We start from the raw sequence: 24333 nt of genomic DNA on the forward strand, positions 1-24333 counted from the left end.
TTCGGTTTCCATCTATGTGCTTTCGTTATAAGTATAGGGTAGTATTGTTTGTGGAGCCCTACGTGTGCTTCTCCGCTTACTGGCATTCTCCATGTCATCCACGAAATCCTTCGAATAAAGGCTCTGTTGGATAGGGCATCTCGCCATTTGCATCTCCTCCTTCCCGCTCTTCGGGACTATCACGACTTGCCCACCTAAGTGACAGCGGATACGGCCATAGATGTGTTGAACAACTTTTAGCCCGTCTCCCTCTGCTACCCTCAACGCACCACCCTACCAGCACACCAAGATGTTCCCTAAGTTCCTGGAACCCCAATTACGCGGCTTATCTCTCGGCCTGGTCGCAGCGCTGGGCGTATGCCTCGTCCTGAATTTGGGCGCCCTGCTCCTCTCCCTCCGCATCTTAACGCGCGAAACGCGGGGATACAGTGCGCCATGTCCCAGCTTGTCCTCGCACTCATGACTAACGCACAGCAGCCTACCTCGCCGGCGACCGCCCTCGCGAGATCCCCTTAAAGGTCCGCACCATCCAAGCTGCATTCCACGACGACCCCTCCCACTACGGGATGGAAGGCATCGTGGCCACGGCTGAATGGAATGCAATCCGCCCTCCCGGCAAGGGCTACGTTTTTCTAGGGGAGGAGCACTTCGCATTTGGTGTGTCGATGTGGCACCAGATGCACTGCCTTAACCACATACGTGCGGTTCTTGTCAACGGGGATGATGGGTCGGACCATACGGCGCACTGCTTCCATTACCTACGCCAGGGCATTCTCTGCGCCGCCGACACAACCCTAGAGTCGGGCGGCACAAGCATGAAATTGGCTAATGGGGATCAAGTCGCTACGGGCGGAGGAACTGTGCATACCTGCCGGGACTGGAGACAGGTGCATGATTGGATGGAGAGCCAGCATGATGAGTGGACAGCGGACATGTATGAGAGGTTTCAGGAGGCTAGTTAATAATATAGTGGGATGGTTCAATGCGATCTGCGCAATCCGCGGTTCTTTTTGCTTCGTTACTGGTGTATCCATGGTACCAGGGCTCGTGTCAATCTGTCGTAGCTGATACTTCAGGAGACTTTTTCACTGCTGGTTTCCTAGTCGGCGTGCTGATTACTTGTGTCAGAGAGGTGAGTGGTCAACATTGCCGGGGAAACACTATTAGATCTGACTATAAGGTCCTGGATTACGGCCGTCCCTCCCCCCGACTACCAGACTTCGGGACCTCAAAGGGGGGAAGAGCCACAGTTATTCAAAGTAAATCGAGAAGAGCCTGAAACGAGGATACATACGACCATGAACAGTAAACAGTACACCTCGACGATATATTTGTGTATAGGACTACTAGAGAAGAATTGAAGCGAAAGTGTGCCGACACCGAAGAAAGCTTACGCGAAGTTGAACTGATGATAAAATGAGAAGAAAACGATTCGAGAAACGCGAGAGGTAACGTACTGTAAATTCGCGTACGGACGTGGATGATACCTCACTCGGTCAAATGAGTAGATATTGGAAAGGCCCGCTACTCGGACGCCCGCCGCAACTCCGATCGTTTATCGGTGCAAAGAACGTGATGTCTCACTTTTTGAGATCCTGGATCAGCGATTGGCTTACCCAAAATGGCAGAGCCACCTGGCTTCCATCTGTTCACGAGCTTTGACCCTCGCCAAGAACAGCTAAAACACATACGACAGCCAGCTATTGGCTATCATACACGCACTAAAGAAATACTATTAGTATATACTATACTTAATTATAACGCACTAGTAATTATCGAATTATCGCCGAACCACAGTTCTATTAAGTATAGTAGCTCTTTTAGTATTAAAAGCTCGCAGTAGTTCGCTTGTTAGAAGGCTTGAATGTAACCTGATATGACCTCCAAAATATGGTGATTATCAGTCTAGTCTAGTACCCCTCACTCCTCGTCCGTATACCGATAACACAACGGCCAACCCTCCGTATCAAACACCCTATTCGGCGCCACGGGCACACTCTGAACGTCGAAGGGCATCAGATGATCTGCGTGCGCATCAAGGTCGTATCGTGGGTCGGTCATATTGTGCCGGGTTAGGGGCATGCCGGAAAAGGCATGTAAGTTGGATGGGTGGTGGCGCTGCCACTATAAAATAGCTCATGTCAGTATTGTTACACTGCAGACATATGGAGCGGGAAAGTGGGATGGGTTCGGGGGCGCACCTCACTCCACAACCGGTCAAGTTGTGTATGATGCAGCCAAAAGAGCGGATCGTTAGGCGTGAAGCTGATCGCCATGCCCTGGCAATCCCCCTCCGGCAGGATCTTCGGGCAGTCTCCTGCCAAATCGCCCCCAACGAAATCGTGTACGTGGTTGTGCATTAGTGTCATTGCGTGCTGGAACCTGAAGAAGTCGCCCGTGGTTTTCTCGGTCGAGTTACGCACGAAATCCGGGCCGAGGGTGCGGTTTTGAGGCAGCTCATGAGGGTACCAACCGGTTATGAGCGTCAGATTCCTCCGCAGCGAGTGTGGGATCGGCCAGGCAAGTTCGAAGTTCCCGTTGGACGGGGCAAAAGCGCCGGTGGTGACGGTGCAGTCCGCCTCGGGGGAGGAATCGCAGTCCCCCGTTCCGCCCAGCCCATACTCCGAGGAGTCCTCGAACACTGGCGAGCTGAACAGGTCTGCATGATCGCGCGACCAATCCCAGTATGGTGTTGGCCCGCTGTACCCGCAAGTGTGGCGGAGGGAGGTGTCAAATAGGTAGGTGAACCAGCGATCTGCACTCATCATGTATTTGTAAATATGTGCTTGGGGAAGGCAAGGAAAGATTGAAACGCACGCCACGGCAAAAAGTAGGCATTCCTATGCGCGCTGTGCTCCACTGATGCGTGCGAATAAGAGAAGTCGTCGTACAGGCTCCTCTTCCCCTCCAGCACTGTCTGGTTCTCCGTCAAGGATAGCCGTTCGTGTCGTATGCTTGCCAAGCACTATTCGGCATAAGCAACGATTACGCGTTACCAACGGGGAGGATGGAGGGCGCACCTTGATAGCTCCCACCCACTCAGCTTTCTCGCTACGCGTCAATGTCCGCCATTCTTTGCGTGTCAGCAGCTTGTTGCACTTTGGTGGTTGTCCCTCGTTCAATTCTTGCCCATATGAGAAGTGGGCGCTGTGGAGGACGGCGAGGACGGCGAGTACGTAGATTAACAAGATCGAAAGGCCCATAACTAACATTCAATTAGGAAGGGAGCAAAGAGTAGGTCGGGTCCGATAGTCGCCGTATCAAATGAAAGTCTAAATAGTCAGCTTAGTGTCCGTAATGGAAGAAGGCGCCTGATAAAAATTGCACTAGTTCCAAATTGTCTTATTGTATCATCCGCTCATGGTGCCTTTCCCGCTCTTCCGCGCTCTCCTTGTGCCACTGAAAGTAAGAATCAACCCTCCTTCTCACCCAGGTCCATCTTGAAGCCACAAGCATAACTATGTGCACCTCAATCTACCTCTCCCGCCTCGCTCTAGTCCTCTGCATCGTATTCCCCTTCTACCTCGCCATCCGTGGTGCCGCCTCGTTGTCTGACATCTCAATTATCCTCTCCTCCCTTTCCGAGCGCGCCAAAGCCCTTCACGTCGTGCTCACCTCCCCGCCTGCCGCCCCTCCAGCACCAATCTACAAAGAAGCCTTCGAAGATTCTGCCAAACCCGCCGGGCCCGTGCGCGCACCCGAAGACGGGAGAAGGAATAAATACCCCTCCCTTCCCGATGGACTGGCGCACTGCATCAACTCCTTCGAGCAGTATCCGTTCCTCGCCGAGCAAGTGCTCCAGCGGAAGCATGCGCGGTATTCCAAGCAGAATCTCGCGCAGAAGGCGATAAGCGATAAGCTCGGTTATCTTGCACACTTCGAGAAAGCCAGGAAGGGGATCGAGGTGAACACCCGGTTCTCGGAAAAGATCGCGCTGATTGCGAGGGAGGATTACCACACCGGCCCGCAAGCGCTGGAGGACAAAGAAGACGCGGATTTTGGAGTTGTGGGCCTGGCTTTTGGACATCTTTCGCGAGATTGGAGCACGCAGGGCGTAAAGGAGAGGCAGGCCGTGTTTCCGCCTGTTCTGGGTGGGTTGGAGCAACATTTTGGCGGGAACGGGAGAGGGAAGAAGGTGCTTGTACCCGGAAGCGGTATGGGAAGACTGGCAAGCGATATCGCTGATCTCGGTGCGTCCATCTTGTTTCATTGAATTGAAGGCGTGGTCTCACATCGGCGCAGGGTACGACGTCACGGCCAACGAGCTGGACTACGGCTCCATCCTGGCCTACCACCTGCTAACGAACCACACGACCTCGCTGCACCAGCACACCCTACAGCCCTTCGTGACCAAATGGACGCATCAGGCTAACCCCTCCTCACGCTACTCTGCTCTAACGGTGCCGGACCACTGGCCAAACAAGGCCGTCAAGCTCGTCGAGGGTGACTTTTTGGAGAAGTTCCCCCGGGACGGCGAGTTCGACGCCGTCGTCACGCTGTTCTTCATCGACATTTCTAATAACGTGGTTGACTTTCTAAGCAACATACATCGGCTGCTGAAGCCTGGTGGGGTGTGGATCAACCTCGGGCGTACGTTACTGTCCTCTCTTCTTAAAGTTCTTATGATTTCGTCCACCGCCAAAACCGGGCTGACATGTACACAGCGCTGAAATGGGGCACCCACACCGCTCTCCAACTCTCCACGGAGGAAGTGCTCCAGCTGGCAGATCTGCTCGGGTTCGATGTGGACCATATGTCAAGGAAGAACATCGACAGCCTGTATGCCGAGCAGCCGGAGACTTTGCTGAAGTTCACATATGGTGAGTGCCTGCTGTTTTCTTGTGAGGAGTGAGGATGGATGCTGATGGGACGGGCAGTTACCCAGTTTTGGTCCGCGACAAAGAGGGGGTAAAATGGGGGTTTTGTAGTCTTTGCTTCCAGGCTTTGAGCTAGATACCTTGAAAACTAAACTTTTGCAACTTGCGAAGACAAAAGGTGTTAGACCTGTGTTCTCTCAAAGCTACAAATGAGTAGTCTTTACAAATACTAAGGTCACTGATTAGGGAACACACGTTACTACAGAGAGGTATTTTAGTGCTTCATAGGGTAGTTATTGAGATAGTAATATCACTGGATTAATTACTAGATTTGAAATGTAATTTAATCGGCCTGGTCATTGCCACAACTCAACACTATATGAACGGCCGTCACTCACTCTTAAAGGTCAACACTTGCGCGGGACAGACAGTATGCAAGATGATGAGTGAAGACGTTCAAATGATAGCTAGTACTAAGAAGCTGCTATTACATATAATATTTAGTGTTTACGCTTAGAGTAGAGGTTATATATATGAAAACCATCCAAGAATAGGTACCTTCCACTGGACTATATATTTCTAGATAATGCAAGGAAATGTTTATATTCTAGCACGCACACACTAAATAGCTAGATCATTAGTAAAATAAATATAAGTATAAGGCATAGACTTAGACAGATCTCAGCTGTATCGAGCGACTACGCGTTTGATTATTGATCTCTAGCACCACGAAAAGGTGTCTGTCCGATTCTAGAGGTAACTAGAGCATGAAGTGAGCCTAACACTGTAAAATTGTGGCCCTCTATATGCTTTATGGTGAGTTACAGCGAGTCGCCGTAAGTCACGGCGAGCAGAAATTCTAACGCTGAACAGCTATAGCCCTCTTTTTGATTCACGGCAAGTCACTATGAGTAGAAGACCTAACGCTGTAAAGCTATGGCCCTCTATGTGCTTCACGGTATAAGTCATAGCGAGTAGCCTGCGAGATCGCCCGTCCATGGGCACTAGGGAGTGTCCACGGGCTAGACCTCGCCTTTACCCGTGGGTAGACGGGTTTTACCCGACCCATACCTGTTTCTTAGCGGGGTTTGGGTCTAAGATATAGAGACCAAAGTGTAAAAATGAATGTGTATATTAAAATTAGTCATTGATATCTATCCAGATTGTGAAATAGTATATTTTTGTCATTTTAGTTAGTTGAAGTCATATATATCTGTCATCTATACACTATACATTGCTGTATACCTTGATTACTGTATTATGAATAGGCGGTCTAACAGTCGCCCGTGCTACCCGAATGAACTACCCCACATCGCAACGTCCAGCCTCTTTTCCGTAACTCGACTACCTTCCCAACCCAAAGCCAAAAGTCTACCTATGCCTCTGTCCCACCGCAATCAACACCCAAAACTCACCAATCCGCTCGCCCATCAAAATCTACACTCACAATCGAAGATCTTCACCGCCAGTATCACAGAAAGCCATCACCATTCAAACTAGACAAGAAAACAAAGAGACGTACTAAACCCAAATGTGCAGTAGATTCTTTGTCCAGATTCTTGGCGTCATCATTGCGAGCATTCTCGCGATTTCTAGCGGAAATGCAGTCAGATGCGGTCAGTTGTTGGCAGCCTAATATGCAAACCCATTATAGCCGCACCATGACTGCAGCCTAACATCGAGAACGGCTCTTAAGCCACGAAAGGCCTTATCAAGTGAGGCGTAAAGTTCACCATTCAGGAGGTAACGAAAACTGCCCTGATTTCTGACTTCTGGATTGTTGATAGTGAATGTGCTCAGCATGTCTGCAATAATGCCACGAGATTCATTCAAGATAGATAAATACTATAGACCTCCAGTGAGAAGGCGCGGATGCTTCAGCCGCTCTACTAAGCTGTCACAACAATGCCTTTTGCATTCCTCACCACGAGTACTACCGGCCGCCGGAGCGGTTCAGCCTGCTGGCTTAAATGCCAATCAGCTGGGCCAGGCTGTCGTTGCCTTCATCGCCTCCTCCATGGGCTCTGTAGCAGGACCGGTCGACGGCTCAAATAACCCAAACCATCGTGTTGCACTATGAGGGGCAGTCTGGCATCAAGGGTGTGATACAACGGTTGGGCCTGATGTGACTCGACTGCTCGTTTCTATTTCCAGGTTCCCGGCTGTTTGGCAACCCCACGGAACAGTGTATAGTCTGCCAGCGACTTCACCAGTGCCCAGCCTTTCAAGGCTTGCTGGAACCTCTTGAAAAGCTATCTCCTGGATCTGAGGGATCAATTCACCTGCAGCCAACATTTTCAGAACCATGTGGAGTTCCTCGATGCTTGCGCTTGTCGACCCTTTCAACGAGATGTTCTTCGTCACAAGGTCCGACGTCGTGAATTGGATTGTTGCCGCGGCCAGCCCAACCAACACAACGGTGCCACCTATCTTCACCGCAGATATGGCATCCTCGACCGTCCTCTGAGCCCCAGCAAAATCGACAATAATATCGAACGACTTATCTGAGAAGTGGTGTAGGCTTGTTGCACATTCAATGGCGCCAGCACGACATGCTGGCCCAAACTTCGACGAGCTGATGTCGACGCCATAAACCTTTGCGCCTCGGGCTGCTGCAATCGCAACCCCGTTAAGTCCCAGCCCTCCAAGGCCGATAATACAGACTGTGGATTGCTTGCTCACAAGACCCTCCGTGATCACAGCGTGATACGCTGTGGCAATCGAATCGGTAGCCACTGCAGCTTGGGCAAAACTGACGGTATCCGGGAGCTTGACCAAGTTCTTGATGGGGGCTACAGCATACTCAGCATAACCCCCATCGCATCCGACACCAAGTGCTTCTTGGAAGTTTCGTTCTTGAATGGGATGCCCGACGCAAGCCACCGCTACGCGGTCGCCGACTTGGAAAAGACTGGAACTGCCATCCCCGCCTAATTCCACAACTGTACCAGCGATCTCATGGCCTAGAATGACAGGCAGTGCGCACATCCAACTAGCTCCACCGCCGTGTAGTACGTGTGTGTCTGAATGGCAGAGCCCTGCAGCTTTGACTTGCAGGAGAACGTGATCTTTACCAGGCTTGGGCATGGGTACATCTCGCAGCTGGAGGCCTTCACCAACGCCAAGGAATTGGAATGCTTTCATGGTAATTGTCGAAGGGTCGTGGTCAATAAGGAAAAGCTAACGGTGACTGTTGAGTGAGGCAGAGGTCCCCAGTGACGGAACATGGGATATATACATCATAAAATTAGTACAGTAACCTTCACCTGGGCACCTGAATGATTCAGAATGAGTCATCATGACCATCTTCACAAGCCGATCCACCTACATCTTGGCGGATCCCTTAAGTGACGTTGGACTAGGTGGTTTTGGAGCAGGAGGATGTACGGTTGGAACTTCTCCCCCTGTCAGGAACGCCCATATCTCCCACCTAGAGATAGGCGAAGTGATAGAAGTCAAGTTGTACAGCAAGGTATGGTATAGATGACAGACATGGATGACTCTTAACTAATTAAAATGACAAAATCTACTATTTGACAATCTGTATAGACATCAATAACTAAACTTAATATACACTTTTGTATAGTACTCGCAGCTGTAGCGGTCCATTTATTTTCCGAGGGTTTCAATACTCGGTTTTCAGCCATGTATTGTAACATACCTTTCGACATTATACTCTAGATACAATATTAAAGTAGCCATCTACGGGAAATTGTATGAATTGGGAAGGTGAACATGTGACACCTGACAGCCAGGGAAGGTGCAAGGGAACTGTCCATTTCGGGAAGGTATGTGGGAGGTGACAATATAAAAGACCTCCCATTCCCCATCCTCCCCTTCCATCGTCCCTCCTGACCACCATCTCACCATAGGCCCCATGAGACAGCGTAGGCGAAGGGTCCCGTAGCACCTGGGTACCTCGCATATGCATGAAGACAACAACATTACCAAGTTGTTGAGGCCCATACAGGTCCACCAATATCAAAATGGGCTTTCTCGTGCGAGCTCTTTGACAAAGTCGTGGCTGAGCCTTCGGGCTCTCCATAGCCACTTGACGAGTCCCACGGAATACATTGGGGGTGTTTAATCACATCTTCGTTTCATTGTACAGCTAGTCACCTAAGTGGTCACCTAGTCAATAAGCTTGGACATAATTTCCTGAATTCCATGTGTTCTACCTAGGCAATGTTGAGAATATAATCCAAATCTATATTATCCTCAAAATCGCGAAACATCCCGCCCAAAGAACTTGTTCAATGTCCACCGGAAAGCCACACGCAGTTTATTTCGCCAGCTGATGGACATGCTGATGTACGCCATCTTCCAAATGATCGACGCAGTACGTCCCTTGATACCTTCTGGCAGGAAACTTTTCGAGCCACGCTCACCGTTGTGGGGTATTTGCATCAATGCCCGTTCGTCACCGATGTACGCCATCGTGCCCAGGTCACGGAAAGAAAACGGCGGGGTCCGAGCCAGGTCATCTTTGTTCAAGCGATCAGCTAGCCACTTCGATTCTTGGTTGGTGGCCTGTGCCGTTGCAGGTGGAGCACCATTCTCTGGCATGGCGTTATCACCCAATGCGAACACATCCTTGAGAACGGCTGTCTGGCCTGTTTCATTTTGCAGCTGTACCCGCAGATGCCCGTCGACGAGAAGGGGACCTTTCTTAGGGGCTTTCTTGAATTTCCACAATGCATTTTCAGGATTTTGCGGTGCTTCTAAGGATGCCTCCATACTATGAACCGAGTCTGTAGGGAATGCCTCGACCGAGTCAAGCGATTCGGTGATGAACTTGGGCATGGCATTACCCGTTACCCAAACACACATGCCAACGCCCAGTTCACCATCTTCTTCGGTTGTCAGAGTCAGACAGCGCTTGGGATCCATATGGTATGGTGGAGGCGCACCAGGCGCGCCCCAGCGCAAACTTTTGACATGGTGAGAGGTCTTGATGTCAATGCCCTCGCGCGTCATAGTCTCCATCGCATAGCGAGAAAGCGACTCATCGAACATCGAAAGCACCTTGGGCGCAACATCATACAAAGTGATCTTCGGCATTTCATTAAGACTCGGGTATAGCGCCATCATATCGGAGTAGATGAAATCGCGCAGCGACGCCGCAAGCTCAATGCCGGTTGGACCAGCCCCGACAATGGCAAAGTTCAGCAGCCACTTTCGCATCTCTGGAGTTGTAAACGGCAGGACAGCCAGTTCGAAGCATTCCCGCACACGCCGCTTGACTCTTTTCGCGTCCCCGATATCTTTGAAGAACATGGCATTCTCCCGCACCCCCGGTGTTCCAAAAGTGCGGCTGACGGCGCCTACCGCAATGACAAGTTTATCATAAGGTACTTCGAACATCTCTCCCTGTTCCCATTGAAGATGCGCTTGCATTGGCTCCTTGTTCGTGGTCTCCGGGTCTTCGTCAGTTCCTCGGCGCTCTTCGGCCGTGCGAGGTGACTCGGTGACACCGCTCTTGACGACTGTTGCTTCGCATAGAATCGTCTTCTTTTTCAGGTTAACTGCACGCGCAGCTGCTTGGATGAAGTCGACTTTGGCGCGCGGGTCGCGCACGGGCTCGACGATGTTCGAGAAATCGAGGGATCCGCTAGCGGTATTGGTGAGGAGAGGGGTAAAGACGAAGTATGAGCGAGGTGAGATTATGAGAGGTGCATAGGTCTTTTGAGAAAGCCTCCGCGAGAGGGTGTATCCACCCCAGCCGGATCCAAGAATGACAACTCGTTCCCTTTTATTATCAGACTCCTGGGCTGCAGCGGACTGTTCAGCCTGTGTTGCGAGGCATCTCCGGCGTGATGTGTGAAGTGCTGGGGCAATGCTAGCAGAAGATATGTATGTCGAGTTGAGAGAGTGGGCAAGGGGGGGGGACGGATTCCGTGTACGTAGGGCCTGGCGCCGCAGAGGGAGCATCGCGCTCAATGGCCGGGTTTGCATGGCAATGCAGGACTAACTCAGTGTGTCAGTTAACCGAAGGTATTCTGTTCAAAATCAATCCCATTTCAGCACTAAATCTTGCTATCTAAATGCGACATTGGTGCTCATAAGGAAGGTTTAGACTTCCGCTGACACATCGATGACTTCACTGTCGGCAGGGCAAGGAAAGGAGATATCCGGAACGGATCTTGGGCCTGGCCCACTTGGTATGACCCATATTCCTTCGGGTCCTCGTGCTCCCGTGAATTTCTTGGGAATAGAGAGCTGTTGTTACTGCTCCATCTATCAAACTCGTGGACACCCGGGACCCTTCGGAGCAGTCGGTGAGAACAAGCTGCACGTGCCGTCGGAGACGATCGGGAGCTTCAGACACATGCTGTTCACATGGCACTGAAGAGTTTTGATAGATTCTTATCAGCTGTAAATAAATTTGAGGGTAACTTGTGAAGAAGAGAGGAGAAACCGAAGCTATTATGAGTTCAAGGGGAGTGTCATACGACAGGGTTGCGCTAAGGCTTGGCAAAATCACATGAATTATATAAATGCGACATAAGTTCTCAAGGATCTCCGAGGTTTAAGCGGCTTAAGACTTTCATGCAGATTTATCTCGAGCTTACAACCAGGTCCCGGATTGTTTTCTCGCGTTATCTTTCGCGGTCGAGCGGATGCCATTATGTTCGAGGACTTGAGAGCCCAGATTCCTCGGCATTGCGCTGAAACGCCCGAATCCAAATCTGCCCCGATTATGATACGTCTCGAAAATATCCAAGCAAATGGCGTGAGATTCAGCGAACGCGTTCGCATCAAATTAATCGTGTCTCGAGATTTTGCCTTCACTTAAAAGGCGGTCGAAAAGGCGGCGACTGATATGTGGGAAGTATGACACGCATGCGTGGCGTAGTGTGGCGCACAAACGTACTCATGTGGCGCAGTACTAGTGTGAGTCAGAAGGTCGGATTTAGGGGCAAATTGCCTAATCGGGATGGCCTTTTTTTCTCCGTTGTATACATTCCTCTATACCTTCGCCCCCATCAATGTATCTTTATTTGCCCCTCCGAGATTTAGGCTCTAGTAGATTCGGAGATCACTGTATAATGCATGGTTATCACCGATATATTGCTACATTGGGACCAATTCTCGGCCCCGAGCCCTGATGGCGAATTGGCGTGAAGATGATGCACATGTCTAGGCAGGGCTATGGTACGTATACTTCCATAATGACGCCTAACACGGCTGCCTGGGTGTATAACCAGTTGTATATATATAAAGAGTAGCATTTTGCTTGCGTCAGTATCAGATCAAGTGTCTTTCACTTTTCTTTTCTTCTCTTCTTTTTGATATCTCCCAGCGTATCATTTTCTCTCGCAAGTTACATATTTTACATCAATCTACCGCTTCAAGATGGCTTCCATCTACCAACTCAACCAACCTCCCAATCCGTTTTGGGACTTTGCCAACGGAAATCTAGAGGACCATCCTTTCTTTGCTCCTCGCGGCCACCACGGACGTCGTGGGCGTCGTGGATGGGATAACCCCCAGCAGAGCGACAATACCACCCGAGGTGCTCAAGCAGGTGAAGGCAACGAGTCCAACAACAACATGGAGAAAGACGAAACGCCAGCATCGGACTCCGACTCGCCAGACAACCACCACCATGGCTGTGAACACTGTGGAAACGGTAAGGGCAAGGGCAGGGGTCGTGGAGGTCCCGGCCACCATGGTCCAGGTCCATTCCGTGGCAAAGGCGGCAAGGGAAAGCATGGCCATGGTCCTCACGCCGGGCCCTACGGCCACCACAACGCCTCTAAGGAATTCCCACAGGACTCCGAAGCACCCCAAGCAGTCGGTGAACTACCCGAGCCCAACGCACTCTCTTTCGCCTCGAAAGAAGTCATTGAAACCTCGGCATCCGACTCCGACTCCCCCGACAGCCACCGCCGCCACGGCGGAAAGTGCAAGAACAAGGGCCATGGAGGTCCCGGTCACCATGGACCAGGACCCTTCCGCGAAAGGGGCGGCAATGGAAAACACGGCCATGGCCCTCACCCTGGGCCGTACGACTTCCACGCTTACGGCCATGACCACCACCACGGTGCTGGTGCCTTTGGAGGCCCTGGACGCGACGGAAAGGGCAGACATGGACATGGATACGGACACGGACACGGTCCCCACCCTGGCCCATACGACTTCCCTGGCCACCACCACAACGCCGGTCCCTTTGGTTTCGGTCCCCGTGGACAGGGTCACCACCACAGAGGAGGCCCCGGTGGCCGCGGCAGACACCATGGCGGACCACCTTTCGGCGGACCGTTCGATTTCCTGCGCCAGCTCGGTGCCGGACTTGGTTTTCCCATCAACGGGCCTACCGCAGAGGGTGTTGACTTCACGCCTTCCGTTGACGTCTTCGATACCCCCACCAAGTACATTGTGCATGTCTCACTTCCCGGAGCTAAGAAGAGTGATCTCAGCATTGACTATGATGCTGATGAGTCTGTTCTGCATCTGGCGGGTGTCGTTTACCGGCCCGGTGTCAATGAGGATCTACACCAGGCTCTTGTTATGGAAGAGCGGGGTCAACACGTTGGTGTCTTTGAGCGTGAGGTCCGTCTTGGGACTCGTGTTGCCCCGGCTTTTGTTATTGTCGATGGGATCTCGGCGAAGCTGGAGGATGGTGTTTTGAATGTTACTTTGCCGAAGATTGTTCAGAATCCCGAGATTGGAAAGAAGAAGGTTTTTGTGGAGGATGGTGATTTGCAGAATGAGAAGGACGCCATGGTCGTGGATGAGAGGACTCTCACTCCGGTGGAGTCTGAGGAGAGCGATGTTGAAGATGGTGAGGCGAGAGAGTATGTCAATGTTCATGTGCAGTGAGCACAAGTCGAATTTCTGTGATTTTGGATTAGTTGGAGTTTTTGTTGTGAATTTTTGTTTTCATCTATCTTTTAATCTTTTGAGATTGTTTACCATGAAATAATGAAACGCCGCTCGAAATCGGGTGGAATATATACCAATTTTTCTCTTGCTGGAAAGTCTTGTGGACCAAAGTCCTATGAGGAATATTCATTAATATTTCATAAAATAAAAATCACCAAACAGGGTATATCGAGATCATTTGCCAAAGACCCATCTTCTCGGCCATACCAGCCACTCCCTAAAGCCGGGGTGGATCTTGGTCTCAATATCCTCCAACAATTGAAGTGAAGTGTCCTTTATGAACCAGGAATTATCAACAATACGCAGCAGCACACACCAATGACCCAACAGGACGAGAGCTGCAGGATGAAATGCTTCCAAATCTTCTTGGAACTTTTTGGAAAGGGAGTATGCCCACATTAGGACCATGCCAACCTCCACATGGGGCCCTGCAAGTTCTATCTGACGAGTCGAGTTCTCAAAGTACCGCAACGTGTGTTTATAGTCTTTTCGGTAATCAGAAGGACGTGGTAATTCATCCGAGGCGCTCAAGTTCTGGTGGGACTGGGGTTGTATATGAGGGAAAGGATAATCATCAATAAACTGATGGAGTTGTGATATCCGAACATGAATATCGGGAGGAAGAAGAGATTGCTGCATGGTTGCTTGGCTGAAATGGGGTCAGTTGGCTCGGTTTAACAATTACCATACCCCGGATGTGGGATTGTGAGAACTCAAAACTCACCTTGGAATGAGCATTTCGTCTTCAAGCCAGACACAGTTAACAAGCGGTGCGAGCTGGGTCCTTCGAAGAGAGCCCAACCATGGCGCCATAATAGTCTGCAATCCCTTGACGACGGAAAAGAGCTCCACCATGTTCGATATCGGAGCAGGCCAGCGATCCTCCCCCAGTCGGATCGGCGAGGCACAGACATATACCATAATCATAGAAGCAAAGCAGAAAACAGGCTGCCAGTTGCTAGGGTCAATTGGGGAGGAAATGAGCTCTCGGAACTCTTTTAGCCCAGCTGCCTGGTGGTAGGCGGATGCCTTGATGTACTTTTCTTTCTGGGCTGGAAAGAGATAGGAGCGGTGCAGGGCAGCCAGAGCCAGTATTCCGTGCATCAAATATTTATTGGAATAACCCTCCGTTGGGAGAACAACACGCCAGACATGCCGTGAGTCTTCGCGGATTGTCAGAGTTTTGCATGTGACGGTGCAGTAATGGTGCATGAGTTCAAGATCCGATGCCCAGTCATCCGTGTTCAGAGTTGGAATTTCATCTGGCGAGTTGGACAAGAATTGCAGTAGATCAGATCTACTCTCTGGCTTAGGCTGGTCATGACCCAGAGCACTGGAGTTCCCGGCGGGAGTCGCGGGGTATGACTCTACGTTCAATGGTGAAGGTACATAAGATGGCGCCAATGACTCTGACCGAGAATACGGCGTCTCAGCCGGAGTTGATATGCCACGGTCAACATAGGAGCATTGAATGGCATGTTTGGTACAGTTCGTACATGGAAATTGTTCATCGCACTGTGTTGGTTAGAAAAGGCTCAAGCCAGGGGGTATTCGTCGTACCTTTAGTCTTCGTGCTTTACATTGTGGACAGCCATTGCGCGACTTGCGATGTGATCTCCTTGGGCCCATTATCAAGGGTATATAAAATCAAAGTGATGCGGAATGAAGCTATTCGAGTTCGAGTTCGAGTGCGAGTGCGGATACGGAGAAACGGTAACGAATACGGAAACGGAGACGGAAACGCTCTTCAAGGCCCCACATCGCTTGTCTAAGCTGGGTAAAAGCCAAGACGTTTCCCAAATGACAAGAATAACGCTCGAATCAATTCATTCAATTAGAAGTCCACCTAAATTTATAGTGGATCGGGATGAACCCTGTTGCAGATTTGAGGCTATGGCGATGGTAGCGATGGTTGTTTCCCAGGGGCCAGCCGATGGTTCTTGCCCATCTTCATATAAAGTCCAATTGTGTACCCCAATTAGCATAAATCAACTGAGCTTCTTTAAACATCCCACTCTTTTTATTGCAAGATGTCTGAACAACACAATATCTACGGGTATAATCCCTCCCTTCCAGCCGCTGTCATCTTCATCGTTCTCTTCGGCGCTACGACCGCCTACCACGGCTATCAACTTACCAAGTCACGATGCTGGTACTTTATTCCCTTTGTGATCGGCGGAATCTGTAAGTGAAGCTATTTGTTTTACTTTCTGAAAGCATCACTAACTCTCAACTCACTCATACAGTCCAGGTCATAGGATACATCTGCCGAGCCGCATCGCATGACAACTTCTATGGAATCCCGCTGTACGCTATGCAGAGCCTGTTTATCCTGCTCGCCCCGCCGCTGTACGCGGCATCTATCTACATGGTGCTCGGTCGAACAGTGACATACCTTCAAGGCGAGCACTTGAGCTTGGTTCCAGTCAAGTGGATGACAAAGCTCTTCGTGGCAGGAGATGTATTATCATTCCTCATGCAATGTGGTGGTAAGTAGTGACCCTATCATCAAATCTGACAGCAGGTCAGCCATGAATCGAGAAAATAAATGCTAACCACGTCTCATTCTAGGTGGCGGTCTCATGTCCTCAGGAGGCTCCATGCGTGAAACAGGCTCGAACATAACCGTCGGTGGCCTGGTGGTACAACTTCTCTTCTTCGGCTTCTTCGTGATCGTCACGACGGTCTTTCACTTCCGCATCTCTCGTCAACCTACTTCCAAGTCACAGTCAGATCGTGACCACACCCGCAATGATGGCTGGAAACAACGCAATTGGTTCACCATCCTGATTGGACTATACATCGTCAGCTTCCTAATTCTGGTGCGGTCTATCTTCCGCTTGGTGGAGTACAAAGAAGGCTACGATGGCTACACTATGACACATGAAGTTTTCATGTACGTCTTTGATGCAGTCTTGATGTTCTTCGCTATGTCTGTGATGAATGTATACCACCCCGCTGAGATCTTGGGGGATGGGAAAGGCGAGAGCCAGGAATATTCAGATGTGATGATGCAACTGAGCTAGACAGCAATAGTTGTAGCTCTTAGGACTAGTGCAGTTCACCAATCAGAATTTTCACTTTTGGTCAAGACTTCTTCAATTCTCATCACAACTTCAATTACTTTTAGTGCTTTGTGTAAAACGGGTATATCCAACTTTTGCCCAAAGATAGAAACAGCAGAAAGGCCAAGACAAAACGACAAACTATAAGACAAAATATTCAATCATTAGATGCCATAAATCATATCATCGTGATCTGTAGTCCAGACTTGACCGCAGATCGTAACTCTTCCGCACAGTGTCACTTCCTAATCCACCAACGTATAAATCAGGCCGTCTCGACGTTCCCGTGCCGCTTGTAGAAACAGGTAGCAGACTGCCACCATATCCATCGATGCTCCTCCGCATGCGGGACAAACTTATCATTTTCTCCATCTCCAAGGCTTGGAGCGTCTCCTCGCCCGGTTCGCTCTTCGCAGACACCTTCCCCCGGTTAGATAGCCAGCGCCGACCGCCCACACGGAAGAAACCACCAATATCATCAACCGTGAGAGCGACCCAAACAAGTGGAATGGAGATAGCAAAGCCAATACCAAAGGTGAACTTTGCCACATAACCGAGGTTCAAGTTCTCAAATTCTTTCAGGTTGATTGTAAAGATGGAGGCGATGAACGACAACGGCAAGAAAACAATAGTAACAATAGTAAAGACCATAATCGTCTTACTCTGGCGGGCTGTACCAGCAGCCTGATCACGGGCAAAGCGTGCTTCAAACGCATTGGCATGTTTCTGCTTGAGATCGAGCAGATCCGTGATGGAGTGGTAGATGCGCTCAGCCTGTTTATCCATGCGTTCAATGTCCTTCAGATGCATGTCGATCATGCGCTGCTGGTCTTTGAACCGTTTCTTGACCTCGAATTGGGACCGGTGCTGGCCTTGGTAGGTCTCGCAAACGACTTCTTGGAAGTCAAGCAACACATTGTTCTGATGCTCCAGCACCGTCCGGATCATGTTCAGCTCATCTCGGATGTCCTTTGTCTCGGCTAGAAGATTGGTTTCCTGTCCGATATCCAGCAGCCGGTCGACGAATAGTGGCTGGCCATCCTCGTCGCAGTAACTGCTTCCGTCTGTCTCTTTGCAGGACTTTGACGGAGAGCTGAAGGAGCCGTTCAGCTTCCGGTGGCTTTTCAGCCAGTCCGATGCCTGTCCAGAGGCGTGATTGAATTGGTTAAAAAGCACGGTCTCTTTGTCCGTGGCTATACCGATTGATGACTCGAACATATCTAGGAACTGGTATTCCTCGTCGCCCAAGCGGTGTCGATCAAAGACTCCCGAGCATCGATTGGTGATTATCATGGCTAGGTCATAGACGGATTTGACAGGGTCTCGGGTTTTGGAATTGATATCCTCGATAATCCCATCCAGCACGTTAAGCGGGTCATTCTTGGGCTGGTCCCATCTCTGTGGGAAGGCCGTTACAATCAGATTCGTGCCTAGAACCCACATCCACAGTTGATCTACCATGAATATCTTGGGGTCTGCTCCCATTCCAGGGCTCTTTGTTTGGTACCGGTACACCACTTGATCCTGATCACGGCTCTTGGTATCGATGTTTGGGTAGAAAAACTGGTCCAGTGTTCGGCGGACATGGAGGGAAGTCGTTGAGGATGATAGATGCGCGTCGATGAGCATTTCGTCTCTTGTGCGCCTTTTCTTCATCACATTGGATACAAATGCCAGCGTTTCCGCTCGTGAGATTGCATCCTGCATCTTTTGCCTGCGCTCCGTGGTCTCAAAGTGTAGATACGGCATGAACACGCAGACGTTACATGCAGAAACCAGAGGGTGAGGATCTTTGCAAAAAGTTGACGAAGATAGGGGTGATGGCCTCGCCTGTTTCTCGTTCTGGCCCCATGGTGACTTCCCTTTCGTCTCCTGCTTGGGTGTTCCCGGTGCGCTGCCGGATTTGCCACGCTTCTGGTTGTTTTTACTCTTTTTTCCATGAGAGCTTGCCCCATCATCATGGAAATAAGAATCCGCCTTCTCAGACTTGCTGCCTGTGCCTTTTTGCTTGCGGGCAGCGCTATCCAGAGCCTTCGCCTGTCCAGGATCAGACACAGGCTCATCCGAAGTCTCCTCTTCATGTCGCCGCATCATCGTCCGCGGCGTATTCTGACATAATGGCCGCATAAAATGCGAGTGAGTCCTTTGACCCCGGTGCTGATAGTTGAAAGACTTTTCCAGCCCCTTGAAGCCATCAACATCATGAGCTCCCTCCTCAATAAAAGACTTGGTAAGCAGGGCTTCCACCCACGCCATATTGTTCGCCGGTAAGTGAATCCACCGGAAATCAGTCCCGCGACTATCAACCGGCACTGTGGTAACAGCCTGTTTCCTAGGATTTTCCTGGTCCCTCCCATAAAGCAGATTAAACACCGACATGCGCTTAACCCTATTCTCATTATGAAAGTTTCCAAAATCAACAACAGTGGCATCAAACGCCGCACAAGCCCCCTTAACATCATCAGACAGACTCTCAACATTGTTAAACGGCGCAAGCAACAGCACAATATCCTTCCTCTTGAACTGCGCCGCCCGCAGAAACGGCGTACTGCCAAAATTATCCCTTATCCGGCGCTTCAGATCAGGTCTCTCAAGAAGACACTCCACAACCTCTTTATGACCCCCCTGCGCAGCAAGATGCAGCGGCGTAATACCATTCAAAAGCTGAGCATTGATATGCGCGCCTTCGCTGACCAAAATCCGCACAATCTCCTCACATCCTTTATCACAGGCATTATGAAGCGGCGTCCAGCCACCATCACTCGCAGCATTAACAGCCGCCTTATGCGCAAGCAACAGCTGCACGATATCCGCCCGGTCATGAGCAGTAGCAACATGCAACGCCGTCTTACCACGCAGCTCGACAGCGTCAATCTCCGCGGGGCCAAGTCTCCGTCCCTCCCCCTCCCCCTCACCAGCATTCCTCGTCAACAACATCTCCGCCAACCTCCAATTCCCCGACGCACAAGCCCAATGTAACGGCGTACGTCCAAGCTCATCTTGTCCCCCAACCCCATCAACAAGACACTCCGTCCTCAACAATAACCTCACAACCTCATCCCCCCACCCCCACCGACAAGCCTTATCAGCAGCGAGGTTATGCAAGGCATTCCTCCGGCGCAGATCGAGCTTATTCACATCCGCGCCGCGCATAATGAGCAGATGCAGGATATCAGCGTGGTTCTTCCATGCGGCAGTCATGAGCGCCGTGCGACCGTCTTTGTCAACGGAATCTGGGCTCGCGCCATGGTCGAGGAGGAGCCGGACGATTTCATAGTGGTCGCGCTCGACGGCGCGGAGGAGCGGCGAGGCGCGGTTTGAGGGAACATCTGTTTTCGCGCCGAGGGTGAGGAGATATTCTGTTGCAGCGACGCAGGCTCGTTCGGCGCTGCGCATTAACCCGATGCGGAGGAAGTTATCGGTTAATTGGTTGTACTCGCGGGCGAGGGATATTGTCTTTTTGAGGGAGTCGACGTCGTTTGATTCTGCGGCGCGTAGGAGTCGGGGCTCGAGGCGCTCGTGGCTGTCGCTCGTTATGCTGGAGCGGGAGGGTGGCATGGTGGGTAGAGGTAAGGTGAGGTTATGAGGAGAGTTGTGATGATTATAATTGGAGTATATATTTTATATTGTTGTGTATAGGGTGTCATTAATCCATTGTCGGCGTTTTTCGTTGCGGTATTGAGGCTCTTTGGTTTTTTTTCCCCGATAAGGTGAAGTACTTCGGGACGGGGTTAAAAGAAATTGGACAAAGCTAGACTTGAATCAAGCTCGAGCGACAGCAGATGGCCCTTTTCCCGGTCCGGAAGAGATCTGCGGGCGTGAAGGTCCTCTCTTTCCTTGGCCCCTAATTCATGGGGGATTCTGTAACCGATGGTGTCAAAGGAAAAGAGGCTGTGTGGCTGATCCTTCTCGTATTGCCTGTTTTAGTGGGTTTGGCGTCGGCATATGCACGGTTTCACAGTTTGACGGGTTGGATCTTTTAATTGGGAAAGATGAAGGACATTTTCATAAGAATGCAGATAAATCCAGAGTATACCAACCTTGAAAGGTCGTAGAGCCGATGTAAACAAATTAAGAACCTGGTAACTCGAGCTAGAACCATGGATCCGGGACAACTCAATTGCACAACTACAAATACATACTCCACACAATCAGGAAATAGATAAAACCCTCATACACTGAATTGTAGACATTAGAATCTATATTTCTATCAGGCAGCTTCCAGCGTCACAAGCTACGGGAAACAGGGGGAATCCAAGGCGAAGAGAGAAGAAAAGCAGGAAGAAAAATTAAAATGACAAGGTGAAAAGAAAAAACCCCTCCTCCGGAGATGCTGATGCCCCATATGCTGATAATTATGATGTGCTTCTCCATGCATGCTACCCCCGATGAATTAAAAAGTTCTCGCTTTTTGCTTTCGCTTCCCTGTGCATCACGCCGATCCAGCCCAGTAGTTCGTTTCACAAAATGCGCCTATCAACAGAAAAATGAAACGGTCAAGAGTACGGAAGTCAGAGTCACAAAGTTGGTATTCTGAATATGTAGGCCGTATCGTAGTGTCATGAAATCTAATCATAGAGAAAAGACACAAGACAATGGTATTTAGTGCTTCTTTTTGTCCTTCTTCGGGACTTCCTTGAGGATATCGTCGAAACTCATGTTCGGGTTATATCGACTAATCGGACGTGTGGGAGGCTCGATGGGAGCAATACCTGCGGGAAGGGGCAGGGCTTCCAATCCAGGGTAGAATGAGTGGCGATGCTCAGATCGTTGGGCAGCGGCAGGCGAGCGGGTTCGTGGGATGGCTGGAGGGGGCGGGGTGAGCCCACCGGGGACCATCATAGGGTTCGGGTATGGTTCCGAAGAAGATCCAGCTGACGATTGTTGGCCCTGGTAAGGTGATGATATAGAAGACTCCTCATCGTCGTAGGTGGCGTCTTCCATCATCGGTGGATCGAGAAGAGCGCCCGCCTCGGCCCACTGTTCGGCGACTTGCCAGCAATGACTGCGGCGGTATACACCTTCCACTCCATTAATTACTACGTCAGATGGCAAGCTAACAACACCAGCACCACCTGCAACTCCGAACCAGCTGCGAGCAGTCTTGGTGTCATTATGGATCCAGGGAGCACCGCCACGTGGGGCAATGCAGAGGAAATACTCCACGCCCTCGTTGAAGTGAACGTCAGGGACATCCACCACCAGCATTGGAAGGGCTTGAATGACGGCATATAGGAAAATCCACTGGCCACATCGGAGGTCAATGATGTCCTGCACATTCTTGCCGTGCGCGGAGCGACGCTCGAATTGCATGAAGCTCTCAATGAAAGGAGTGGGTCGCATGGCTTCCCGGGTATAAGATCCCATCAGGACAGCGTTGATGTCGGAGTCCTTGAGCTTCTTGGCACTCTGCTTGGCCTCCTTCTTGGCATCGAGCGGTTTCCGATGCAAGGGCTGCAGCGAAGGCATCTGTGGAATGTCGAATGGAATGGGAGGAGTCACTGGCGGTGTGCTGCGGTCATACTCGGAAAGAACTTGCCGCAAAGCACGAACGGTCATTTGCTTTGGATCAGATGATTCTACTGAGTCACTGCCCGCGCCCGAGGTATCAATGGTACGCGTGGTCAGGGATGTGCGGTCGACCATCAAATCGTAAAGGTCGGTGAAGTCGTGGTATAAATCCGAAAGGAGAAGACGGTTAAGGCCGTTCTCCTCGAACTCGTTCTTCTTTGACCGAGCCTTCGGTGGCCACGAGCCGTACTTCTGTCGGTAATACTGGATCGTGAAGCGGCGGAATTCATGGAATCCCGTCTTCCAGTTCTTGAAGCGCACGACCTTGCTTTCCTCAGAGGTAGTCGAGTTGGCGACACCCGAGAAAACAGAGGGGAAATCGAAATCTTCCAGTTTGCCATAGAGACCGCGCAGACGGGTGTCGAGATCAATGAAAGCGCGCTCCATGCGTTTTTGCGTGATAGGGTGGATGAAGGCATATTTAGGGCTCCGCAGTTGCTTGAGCTCATCGAGTTTTCCAACACCATGGACAAAGCCCTCGACATAGAGCGGATAGTAACGTAGACGCTCACCCAGGACAATGGCCTCGATCGTCTTCTCCCTGCTTCGACGGACATCTGCAAGGCGCAATTCTTCACAATAGTTGCTGAAACTGGAGGTGGCAGTCTCGCCAAAGTTAGACGCATCCAAGTTAGAGAACTCGAAACGGGCCAGGAGAACCGCGACGTCCATGAAAATAGAGAAAAGGGTGGATGACTTGGGTGAGGCAATTAAAGACTGTCCGAGCAGGAATGCGAAAAGGTTGCGGAACAAAAGAAGAGTCTCTGTGTCCTCTGGAGTGAGCCTAGCTTGCGGGTTTGACACATCGCAGTTCAGCGGAATTGGGAGATAAAGATGAAGTTCCTGCACTTCCTCGGGTGTATCTTCGAATGCCATTCTTTGGCTTCCCGCACTGTCGTTATCGTTGTCGTTTTCAGGCTGACTGTCCAGCGGTGACATGGGGGGAGAAATTGGGTTGATTGATAATGTTTGGGTTGGCTGCTCAAGGCCACTCTTGCCATCGTTGCCGCGGGCTAGATAGGTGAGGGATGGGGATTCGGCGAATATAGTGGAATCGACCTTGAAAGATGGGGCGCGGCCGGCGTTATGGGGAAACATATACACGTAAGTGTCACCTTGCTCGTTCCACAGTTCCTGGATCTAAAAAGTAACAAAAAAAAATTAACTTGGAGCACATCAAAATGGACTCAGTTTGCGCATGCATACCTGCTCTCCTCTAGACAATGGACCCAGATCATAGACGACTTTCTGGTCCAGGCCTGCGATCCAAGCAGCTGGAAGCATGGGAGTTGGCCGCTTATCGATTGAGCTGGCGCGCGAACGACCGGGCATCCAACTTCTGCGCTTCGAGGATGGTGTGCTGGGGCGGGAATCCGGGGTCGATCCAGGGATAGTCAACCCTGCGGAGCTGGAGGGCCTGCTCATATCGCGACCTCTGCTCTGCGGGCGGCCAACGGGCGAACTTGGCGTGCTGTTGGCTAGGTCTTGGTTCACCGCCAGCAGTGAAGGTGGCGGGGGTAGGCTCTCCATATCGAGGTTATCGGGCATGGTTCTAGGCTCGGAAGAGAAGACAGCATTTGGGGTTGAGACATGGCGAGTGGGTTTAGAGCTGCTCTGGCGTCGTTTGTCGATGGGGTTCTCTGAAGAATTCAAAACTGGGGAAGACACGGTCGAGGAGTGAGAGTCCCGATCTTTGGATCCTAGCGAGAACAGAGACGAGATCCGCTTCGCCGATTTAACGGGAGCCGACAACATCGTGGGTGGTATAGATTTTGGTAGTGAATAAATTTGTCGGGGAGGAAGGCGATCCGGTAGAGAAGGTCAAGCCCGCATGGGAGCCCTAGAGGAATGAAGTGCACTTGGCAGGTGATCGGGGAGGCGGAGGTTTAGGGGGTTGAGGAATGGATCGGCAGGAGGGATTGGAAGAATGACAGGAAACTTGATGCCTTTTTCAGTCCAGTGACAGGGAATGGATGAGGCTGAGCTGAGAT

General features: G+C 50.8%; 10 protein-coding genes across 10 annotated transcripts; 4 read left to right on the forward strand and 6 right to left on the reverse strand.

The window, feature by feature from the left end:
• Positions 1–289: 289 nt before the first annotated feature.
• PEX2_076410 (uncharacterized protein) lies at positions 290–962 on the forward strand (the record flags this gene model as incomplete). The annotated part of the gene is made up of 2 exons (XM_016744911.1): positions 290–428; positions 478–962. 2 exons carry the CDS (start codon positions 290–292, stop codon positions 960–962), a joined length of 624 nt encoding a protein of 207 aa, XP_016598573.1.
• A 958-nt stretch (positions 963–1920) lies between these two features.
• On the reverse strand, positions 1921–3212 carry PEX2_076420 (tyrosinase family protein; the record flags this gene model as incomplete). The annotated part of the gene is made up of 4 exons (XM_016744912.1): positions 1921–2124; positions 2202–2755; positions 2818–2965; positions 3021–3212. 4 exons carry the CDS (start codon positions 3210–3212, stop codon positions 1921–1923), a joined length of 1098 nt encoding a protein of 365 aa, XP_016598574.1.
• A 248-nt stretch (positions 3213–3460) lies between these two features.
• Positions 3461–4912, forward strand: PEX2_076430 (uncharacterized protein; the record flags this gene model as incomplete). The annotated part of the gene is made up of 4 exons (XM_016744913.1): positions 3461–4190; positions 4243–4590; positions 4665–4820; positions 4878–4912. The coding sequence occupies 4 exons, from the start codon at positions 3461–3463 to the stop codon at positions 4910–4912; spliced, it is 1269 nt and encodes a 422-aa protein (XP_016598575.1).
• Positions 4913–6911: 1999 nt separating this feature from the next.
• PEX2_076440 (zinc-binding dehydrogenase) lies at positions 6912–7961 on the reverse strand (the record flags this gene model as incomplete). The annotated part of the gene is made up of 1 exon (XM_016744914.1): positions 6912–7961. The coding sequence occupies one exon, from the start codon at positions 7959–7961 to the stop codon at positions 6912–6914; it is 1050 nt and encodes a 349-aa protein (XP_016598576.1).
• A 1074-nt stretch (positions 7962–9035) lies between these two features.
• Positions 9036–10772, reverse strand: PEX2_076450 (putative pyridine nucleotide-disulfide oxidoreductase; the record flags this gene model as incomplete). Its single annotated transcript, XM_016744915.1, has 1 exon — positions 9036–10772. One exon carries the CDS (start codon positions 10770–10772, stop codon positions 9036–9038), a length of 1737 nt encoding a protein of 578 aa, XP_016598577.1.
• A 1401-nt stretch (positions 10773–12173) lies between these two features.
• PEX2_076460 (Hsp20/alpha crystallin family protein) lies at positions 12174–13643 on the forward strand (the record flags this gene model as incomplete). Its single annotated transcript, XM_016744916.1, has 1 exon — positions 12174–13643. One exon carries the CDS (start codon positions 12174–12176, stop codon positions 13641–13643), a length of 1470 nt encoding a protein of 489 aa, XP_016598578.1.
• Positions 13644–13880: 237 nt separating this feature from the next.
• On the reverse strand, positions 13881–15184 carry PEX2_076470 (uncharacterized protein; the record flags this gene model as incomplete). The annotated part of the gene is made up of 3 exons (XM_016744917.1): positions 13881–14355; positions 14431–15073; positions 15121–15184. 3 exons carry the CDS (start codon positions 15182–15184, stop codon positions 13881–13883), a joined length of 1182 nt encoding a protein of 393 aa, XP_016598579.1.
• A 552-nt stretch (positions 15185–15736) lies between these two features.
• On the forward strand, positions 15737–16732 carry PEX2_076480 (RTA1 domain-containing protein; the record flags this gene model as incomplete). The annotated part of the gene is made up of 3 exons (XM_016744918.1): positions 15737–15890; positions 15953–16195; positions 16278–16732. The coding sequence occupies 3 exons, from the start codon at positions 15737–15739 to the stop codon at positions 16730–16732; spliced, it is 852 nt and encodes a 283-aa protein (XP_016598580.1).
• Positions 16733–16954: 222 nt separating this feature from the next.
• PEX2_076490 (ankyrin repeat protein) lies at positions 16955–20329 on the reverse strand (the record flags this gene model as incomplete). Its single annotated transcript, XM_016744919.1, has 1 exon — positions 16955–20329. One exon carries the CDS (start codon positions 20327–20329, stop codon positions 16955–16957), a length of 3375 nt encoding a protein of 1124 aa, XP_016598581.1.
• Positions 20330–21373: 1044 nt separating this feature from the next.
• PEX2_076500 (uncharacterized protein) lies at positions 21374–24097 on the reverse strand (the record flags this gene model as incomplete). Its single annotated transcript, XM_016744920.1, has 2 exons — positions 21374–23482; positions 23549–24097. 2 exons carry the CDS (start codon positions 24095–24097, stop codon positions 21374–21376), a joined length of 2658 nt encoding a protein of 885 aa, XP_016598582.1.
• Between the last annotated feature and the right edge of the window lie 236 nt (positions 24098–24333).

Source organism: Penicillium expansum (genome assembly GCF_000769745.1).
Source record: "Penicillium expansum strain MD-8 chromosome Unknown contig265, whole genome shotgun sequence".
Lineage (NCBI taxonomy): Eukaryota > Fungi > Ascomycota > Eurotiomycetes > Eurotiales > Aspergillaceae > Penicillium > Penicillium expansum.